This window comes from Euprymna scolopes, chromosome 6, assembly GCF_053919585.1.
Source record: "Euprymna scolopes isolate OS-2025 chromosome 6, ASM5391958v1, whole genome shotgun sequence".
Taxonomy (NCBI): Eukaryota; Metazoa; Mollusca; class Cephalopoda; order Sepiida; family Sepiolidae; genus Euprymna; species Euprymna scolopes.
Window position 1 is genome coordinate 109,713,451 of NC_136487.1, and position 9,264 is coordinate 109,722,714.

At 32.1% G+C, this 9,264-nt stretch overlaps 1 protein-coding gene across 1 annotated transcript; it reads right to left on the reverse strand.

Moving 5' to 3' along the window:
• Window positions 1–1,148: 1,148 nt before the first annotated feature.
• LOC145277859 (uncharacterized) lies at window positions 1,149–8,022 on the reverse strand. Its single transcript, XM_080129810.1, has 2 exons — window positions 7,872–8,022; window positions 1,149–4,780 (listed from the first exon to the last, which is right to left on the reverse strand). The coding sequence occupies exon 2, from the start codon at window positions 3,146–3,148 to the stop codon at window positions 1,313–1,315; it is 1,836 nt and encodes a 611-aa protein (XP_079985936.1). The 5' UTR covers window positions 3,149–4,780; window positions 7,872–8,022; the 3' UTR covers window positions 1,149–1,312.
• Between the last annotated feature and the right edge of the window lie 1,242 nt (window positions 8,023–9,264).

Below are 9,264 nucleotides of genomic sequence, written 5' to 3' on the forward strand. Positions count from 1 at the left end.
ATATAAGAATCAGTGGAGGACATTAATATAGCTTATTAACATAATATTAACATTCATAAATATTACATTTTTATCCATTTCATTATGATAATTCTGTGTTGTCAGTCAAACAAGTATTTTATAAAGATAAAAAATACAAAAAAATACCAATAATAAAAAATGTTGAAATAATTTATTAGTTTAAGGAAATTCCAGATTTGTTATAAACATTTGCCAGAAAGATATAAAATTTTCAAGCCAATAGTAACTAGAGTTATTTATCTATAATTTTGTGTATTAGTCATACCGCCATGTTGAATTCCAGTGTTTTTATTATGGTAATACTTTGTAAACAGATATTATGTATTGTTTTTACTCAAGCAAATGATACAAATCATGATTTTAGTACAAAATTTAGTTTTGTTGTAATAATGTCCAATGTCAATCACAAATCCAGAATTTCTTTCCTTAAACTAGGAATTACTAGATGTTTGTTGTAACCGAGGACATTGTGATATATCCAAACAATGACATTATTAATTGGAACCATTACATTGTAGTAATTACATAATGCAATAGAACATGTAATGGATCTCTCTCTCTCTCTCTATATATATATATATATATATATATATATATACATATATGTATATATATATATATATATATGAGAGAGAGAGAGAGAGAGAGAGAGAGAGAGAGATATGGCACACTAAAATATTCCGGAAAATTCCAATGTTTTTAATATTTCTTGATAACAGTTAAAACTAATGAGGTCAAGAAATTGACAGCCGATTTGATTGCAAAAAATCAGAAGGCTCATTTTAAAATGGTCATAGTTCGCTCATTTATTTGCAAATCAGATATATTTCTGTGCGTGTCTATGATGTATATATGTATATATTTGGAAATTAATCTGACAGAACATGAAAAAAGGTAAAAAAAAAGAAAAGAGAAATTCAAATTTTTTTCTTGTCTTACTCTTTGACATATGAAGGTGAAATGTTAATACTACTTTGAGTTTCACTGTTTTCTTTTTGTTTACTATATATATATATATATATATATATATATATATATATATATATATACACACACACAAGGTGTGGCATAAGTAACATACTTTTTTATTTTAATCAAACTAATATTAATGTTAAAAAATAATCAAATTCAAAATCAAATTAATTTAATTAAAATATAAAAGGACATTACTCATATCGCACCCTGTATGTATATATAAATTTCTGCTGCAATAGAAGCAAGCATGTAAATACAAATCATGAAAAAAAAGCACCATTTTTGTTTATAAATAAAAAGATGAAAGATTGATGGTCTAAGAACATTCTGATAAAACCGAAATGACTGTTGCCGCTTCATTGCTATTGACAACTTCCGAGACTGTCAATGGCGTTTTATTATCTGCATGCGTGCGCATATGACTGGTGAGCGATGACGATTGTGAAAACGCTTTGCTGCACAACTTGCATGTGTACGGTTTCTCCCCTGAATGGATGCGGACGTGTTTGGAAAGGTTGGAAGAATTTGAGAATTGTTTTTTGCAGACTTTGCATGCGAATGGCTTCTCACCAGAGTGAATCCTCATATGTTTTGAGAGATTTGACGACGCCGAAAAAGCCGACTGGCAAATCTGGCAGACAAACGGCTTTGCGCCAGAGTGTGTGCGTGTGTGCTTTGACAAATTTGACGCATGCGAGAATGTCTTGTGGCAAGTGTCACATTCAAATGGTTTTTCTCCGGAATGGATGCGAAGGTGGAACGACAATGATGACGGACGCAAGAATGCTTTGCCGCAAATTTTGCACAAGTACGGCTTCTCCCCAGAGTGAATCTTGATGTGTGACGAAAGAGACGAGGAGCGTGAAAATGACTTGTTGCACACGTTGCAGCGAAAGAACTTTTCGTCCGTCAACGTAGAAGTTGGAGCGAAAGCCTTTACTTCATTGCAAGGTGGTTCTACACTAGCTGCAGCTGTTGTTTCCATTTCCTCCTCTTCGTCATCATCTTCTTCCTCCTCTTCGTCTTCTTCACCCTCCTCCTCCTCGTCATCGTCCTCTGTCAACTCCTTCTGTAGAATATTCTGTTCATCTTTCAAAGTGACGATTCTTGCTGCCAGTTGGTTATTCGCGTCTGGATGAGCAATGAAAGTCGTCAACGATGAATACGTTTTCTTGCTTTCCTTATCCTCTTCAATTACTGCGGTCACTTGATGCACAACGTTAGAATGTTTCAAAAGATGATCAGATGAGGAAAACGTTTTTTGACAAATGGCACACTGGTAAAACAATTTTGTGCGTTTTGTACGGGCCAAACTGGTTGGATTCGCCGAAATTGATGCATCAGAATGGAGAAATTCCACTTCCTCTGCTTCATCTTCTGATTCAGTTGATGAGCAAGATGCTTCAGCCTCAACACCTGTTGTCGATAGAACCGCATTTTCTTCAACAGATGCCACCATTTCTTCTGCAGGTGCATTTGCTTCCTGGGAATGAGTCTGCATGTGAAGATAAACATCGGACACTGACGAGAAGGTTAACTTGCAGATGTCACAAGATGGTTGCGCAACAGGTGCATGCGTCTTATCATGTAGATGCAGATCAGTGGCAGATGGGAACGACTGATCACAGACTTTACAGGCAAATGTCTTCTCAACAGCGTGAGTCTTAAGGTGAGTTGTTAGAGACGGAAATCTTGTGAACTTTTTATTGCAGGTGCTGCACGGAAACAGACGTTTCCCAGAATGGATTCGCATGTGATAGAGAAGGCTGCCAGAATGCGCAAAGACGCGATGACACACGTTACATTCTTTCTCACCAGAATGCACACGGACATGTTTAGCAAGGCCGGCAGAATGTGTAAATGGTTCATTGCAAATATCACAGACAAACGATTTACCTTCGGAGTGGATACGAAGGTGTCGGTTAAGACTTGACTGCACAGAGAACACTTCACTGCAGATGCTGCACTGATACGGCCGGCAACGTCTCTCGATAGACACGGTTGGAGCAGGCATTGAATGTTCATTCATATGAAGGGTGAGGAGATCAGTCGTGGGAAACTCTTTCTTGCAAACACTGCAAGCGACAGAAACCTCTGTCGTGTCTGGCATCTCACAATTCTGCATAGTGCAATCTTCCCATGAAGTCGACATTGTTTAATTCATATAATTTTTGCTTGTTGTGGTTGAAGTAGTTCACTAAAATCACAAATTGATTGTTCAATCTCTAAAACCAAGGAGAAAATGCATGTATCGATCAAAAAAGTAGTAGAAAAGTGTGAGGAAACTTTTTTTTTTATACAAGAATTTTTTTTTTTTCAATTATAAAACTGGAATATCATGGAAATGCTTTCTTCATTAAAATTAAATTTTCACTTCATGAAAATAAACTTAAAATGTCTTGTTCAATTTTTTATATTTAAAAGAATTTTTTTTAAATTTTTTTTTGTAGATTTTATTATTTTCTTTTTTGGTTTTTCATTATTGGATTCAATCGTTCATTTCAAAGGAAATGATTTGTTATATTTTTCAATTAAAAAAATTCCAATAAAAACATTTGTTGACTTTCTAGAGTATTCTGCTGATGTTTCTATTTATTTCTAGAAATTTAGATTTAATGATTTTCTTTAAAACTTTTGCAATTAAATAAACTAAAAAAATATTGGTTCAATTTTTAGGATTATGTAATGTCGAGGCACAATAACTACTGCAAGTAATTCATTGTATACCATTAACTAAACACAAGTTGCTGAAGTTTATGTGGATCTGATGGTATACTATTTGTTAAAATATCTTGTTTAGATGATTTTTTCTTTTTATGAAATCTCCAGGTTTAACATCATTTCAGAATTATTAAACTTTTTTTGAATATCTGCATTGGATCCATTAAAATGAACTTTAATTAAAAAAGATTTGATAAAATTGAGGTTCTGCACCTCAACAGGACCTTCACACATGTGCTCGAATGAAGAACGTTATGATGACTTGATGAGTATCGTATGTGCGTAAAATTTCATGATTCTATGAAGGCAATTTAGTCCGTCTTTGTATATTTGTTTTATTTCTTAAATTTTCTTGCTTTAAAAGATCTCAACAGACAGTTTATATCAGTATTTATCTTGAATAAAACATTAAAGCTTATATGGCATTCAAAGAGTTAATATCTCATTGTAACTTATGTTGGAGTTTCAAGCTCTCGATTTTTGGTTGAAATTAGTGCACTGCATTAAGCATAAAACATTACACTTAAACTTTTCTATGGCAGTCACTCATGAGTTTATAATTGGTTCCTGTATTTCCTAGACTAAATAATTCTATGGAGCATGTAGAAAGTAAGGAGTTGTTAAAGTTTATTTTCTAGTCTTCATCAAAAGTAATTCAATCAGATAAATAGCCAATTTTATTTGGAAATCGAACCTGTTCTCCAGTAAATCGAATTAGCAAATGTCTTAGATAATCACTGTTGTTCCCAAATGTATTTAGATGTAAATATAAACTATTAGAAGTGCCAAGTTAGAAATGCATTGAACAGTTGTTATTTGCAAACATTGTATGAGAAAAAAAAATAGAAAGGTTCAAGTCATACAAGAGATAGGTCAGATATTCAAGTTGATTGTTATTTGAGTGTCAAATGTAACAAATATAATTTCCTTTGTTGGTGCAGTTAATAAATTCATATTGTTGTTAAAAGGTGTCCGAATGAAAACTTGCAAGGCAGATGATTGCAGCATGTAGCAACTGGTGATATCTTAGGACAAGATCCTTATGACCGAGCTACAAGAGAACCTGCAAAAAAGAAAAAAAGTCCATTATTGACAATTATAAAAATCAAAATTTACATCCTCAAATATTTGAGTCTTTGATAAAAGCATACAAGAAAATTACTATTTTGCTTTAAGAGGACAAATGAATTCCATTCATGAATTTTGATTTCAAACTTTAATTAGATGTCACAAGTCAGCCTAATTTAGAGTAAAAAAATATGAAGTTCTTAATTTCAATTTGCAAACATGTCTTATCTTTTGGGTTTTGCAATAAATTTTAGATATAAACAAAATTTAACCTTTTCTATTTATAAATGTACACTTGTTTCTTTGTTGCCATTAATAGCTATTTTTTCTAGGCCACTTCAAACCTACTTACTATTTTTTTTAATCAAAATTTACTATTCATTTTAAATTAAAACTTACTATTTTTTTTTAAATTAAAATTTACTATTTTTGACGATAGAAGATTTATTTATTCTTTCATTTTTTTATGTTGGGTATTTTCAATGACAATAAACACAAGACAGTTTAGTGTAAATAGCCAAGACCCGTGACATGAATATTTGGTTTTCTTTATGGCATATCAATGATCTACAAGTTATTTAATGCTAAATAAAGTTGTTAACTATAATTCTATAATTAAAATAATTATTTATATTTCTAGAATATAATATATTGCTCTCAAGATACACTGCATTAATCTTAGAATTAAATTTCACAGAGAGGGGGAACCATCATTACTTTAAAAAAATATTATTTCCACAATAGAACGCTCTTAGAAATTTTATAGTTAAAATGGGAATATTGATCTTAGAAATCATTACTCTCTGAAGACATTAGTCTTTAAAAAAATTATCTTTTGGCAGTAATGATCATTTTTGTTCTTAACATGACTGACTCGGCTATCACCTTCTCATATTTGTTTTGTAAGAAAATAAAGAAAAGAAATAAGGTTTGGAGTTTTTGAAGATTCAGATTGAATAATACGGTTGGGGATGAACTTATTGATACTAAGACAGGACGTGACCAGCCGTTTGATCGGATCTCCTGTCTAACCGAAGAAAGAATAGCTCGATCATAAGGATCTTGTCCTAAGATATCACCGGTTGCCACTCACCTCATTTTCATGGAGGATGGTTACCCTCTGCATGGGATTGCAATTGTCAAATTTGTGGCCTCGCTGACAAATGGAAATAAATTTGATATCATTTTTGTTATGTGTTGCTTATACTCTATATGTGGCCACGTTAAAATTATTTAAATATAATGAAAATAAAATATTGATTTAAGATGACTATCATAATGCAATAGAGGAATTACTTTCTTTTCTGAATGTTCAATAACTCGTTAAAATGAATGACATTCTTAAGTAATATTTTACCATAAAACTAGTGAATAAAAAATTTAGTTTGAATTTAATATCAAAAGTCCAATATTATGGTTCATTTAATTTTTAAACTAAATGAAGACATTAATTCTAAAGTAAAATAAATATGTTGCTTGCACCATTTTTTGGTACTTGCAATGAATAGAAACCAAAAAAATTTCAGTGCTTATGTAGTCAGTACAAAGTATCGACAGAGAATCCACAAAGTTATTCTTGGAAATGGTCAAAGCCATTTACAATATGAAAGCCATGAAAAAAATATATAACTGACACCAAATATGTTAACAGTTTAAAGCATTTTAGCCCACACCCCTCTAAAAATCAAGTTGAAAATAAATCTTTCCCAATGTAGCTTTTCAATCGTAAATCGTTTCGAATCTTCTGTTTATACTCGCAAAGACTGAATATTCTCTATTCATCTCAAATACTCAACTAGGGATTTTTATCCTCAGCCCCAACATCAACAGATTAGAGCATTCCTGTAATGACCTGGTCTCTGTTGATCGCAGTGCTAGTTCTGTGTAATTCTAGGAGGTCCCCTCCCAGGATTTGCCTCCTCTCTTTGAGGAAGGGTTAGTTTATTGCTAATCGCCTGAGGCGCCCTTACCGGGGAATGCCTATAGGGCTGCCCAGGCACTTTTTACCGGCCAGAGTGCCCCTTCTCGAGGGCACAAACTTTTCAATCTCACTTTCTGACTCAGATGTCTAAGTTCTTGCAGTGGGAGAAAGCTAAATATCTTCACGTACTCAACTTTTAAATTGTATTTTATGTAAACGTAGTTTTCCTTGTTTTCAAATCAAAAGTGAAATTCATTTGCTTCTAATAATGAGAGTTTTTTCTAAAATAAAATACACGAATTTTTATTATTATTATTATTATTTACAATTAAATCGCTATTTTGAAAGAACGTCAAAAAGGCGGACTTGAAAATCCTCACCAACATCGATTACACCCAATTACTTTTTATATAGACAATACAGAAATGACGTGAACATTTAAAAAGGGGTTGAAACGGGACTAAACAATAATAAACTACAATTAACTCGAATATTTTAATTAAAATCTCTTCCTATTAAAATGTTGATAATGAAATAATAATTTTAAAAAAATCCATAAAACAAAACAGAACAGCTAAAATATTAAGGTGGTTATTAAAAAAATATGCCACGAATCACAAGTAAATAAAATTTTCAGAAATTATAAACAAATTTAAGATTTGAGAAATTTGAAATCTATCCATGTTTTTTCAAGTGTCTTCATCCAAGTTTAACGACAGAAATATTACAACGCAAATTGTTATCATGATAAAAAATAAAAGTTGTTTGATGAAATTCTAAATATTCTAATTTTAAATTTAGTTGAAGAAATGCATGTGGTTTCTTTTTAAAGAAGAAAAAAGATAAACTAAAAATAAATAAAATGATGAAAACTACAAATATTTAAAAAGGACCAATATTCATTAACAAAGAAAAGATTAATAAACATTCGATTTGAAAGTAAGAAAAAATCTTAAGTTGCAAAATGATCAGGTTATCATTTTTATATTAATAAATAAATTAAACAAATGGAAACCCATGCAACACCTTTTTTTAAAGGGTTTTTTGGGGTTTTTTTTTTCGGCTCTGTTAAGGGGTTCTTTTCTTTTCTTTCTTACACAGGTTGATTTCAGCATGTACCCACTTTTCGCAAATATACAATATGGGTAAAACATGAATTGCTCACCGATATCGAATACCAACGTCGAGGAGAAAGGACAACAAAGAAAACAAACAATTAAAATGAAAGTTTAACCGTGGATGTGGGTCGAAAACTAAAACCGACTTGACAAGTAGTAGCAAGAACAAACGGTGTCGATTAATATTATGTCCCTTATATTAAAGAGTTCCAACATGACGCATGTACTTAAAATAAATCAGGAGAATCTGAATAAATAATTAAGTTTATTTGATGTTGTGGCTGCCCAAAATAAAATACACATTGTTGTTTTTTTTTATTGTGATATTACTAAAAACAATAACAAACAAACCAAAAAACAATAAGCATTTTTGATTTTTATTTTTGTCAATTTGAGGTCAAGAGATATTTTGGAGGGGGGGACTACTACTCTCTCAGGTGTTTTCTTTGACATATTTATTTTCTTTTTCCATATTTTTTCCATTTACAGATCGACCTACTTGTTTTCGGTCTTAAACATAAATATAAACAGAACATAAACACAATAGTTTTGTAATCTGACTGAAAAAAGGGCAGTAATGGCAATCTAGATTTCAAGCACAATTCTTGTTCTTTAAACGTTGGAATAACACTTAATCAATTTACAGCAATTTACATTTATTCATTATTTTTAAAAACTTTCTTTAACTCCAAACGAGGTCCATTGACGCTGAGACGTAAGGAGCTACTGAGATTTATAGGGGTCACCCTAAGTGAAAAGTTGTGTAGAAAGATACCTGTTCACATATTTACATTTTTTTTATGTTAGCATGGTCAGGAAAACATGAAGCAGAAAGGGGATTGCAAAGGCTAACAATTCGAAGAAAGAAGCTATTAGAGTCAAAAGCCCTACAGTATTTGGGTACCTCCACAGTAAAGAGTTGAGATTTAGCTGATTATCATTGACTATTCACAATGAGGGGCACCAGAGCAGCAAATTCATCAGAGTACATTCCATTAGAGTACTTTTAAAACAGAGACTGGTGATGCGACAGCGGCTGAAGTTTGGCGAATAGTGTGGAACCTATTAAATTAGAGACTCTTTTTGACGATTCTGTATAAGAGAGAGAGAGAGAGAGAGAGAGAGAGAGAGAGAGAGAGAGAGAGAGAGAGAGAGAGAGGGACTAGTAGTTGGTGTACTAGTCCAAATGTGACAACAATACTTCGTGGATGGGCGAGTGGTTGCCTTGTAAAGATATATGATATTTGCAGGTGTGAGGAGTTTTCTAGTATGATAGAGAGATCCCACTTTCCTTGCAACAGTCTTGGCAGTATCTTCTATATATTTGTTCCAATGCATATTACCTATTAATGATAGGCTGAGGAGTTTGAATATTTTACTCTCAGGTAGGGTGCTATTAGTTACAGCAAATGGTGGCTAAAAAGGTTTCTAATAATTATT

Coding starts and splice junctions, on each gene's coding strand:
- LOC145277859 (XM_080129810.1), bottom strand. CDS start 3,148: ATGTCGACTTCATGGGAAGATTGCACTATGCAGAATTGTGAGATGCCA.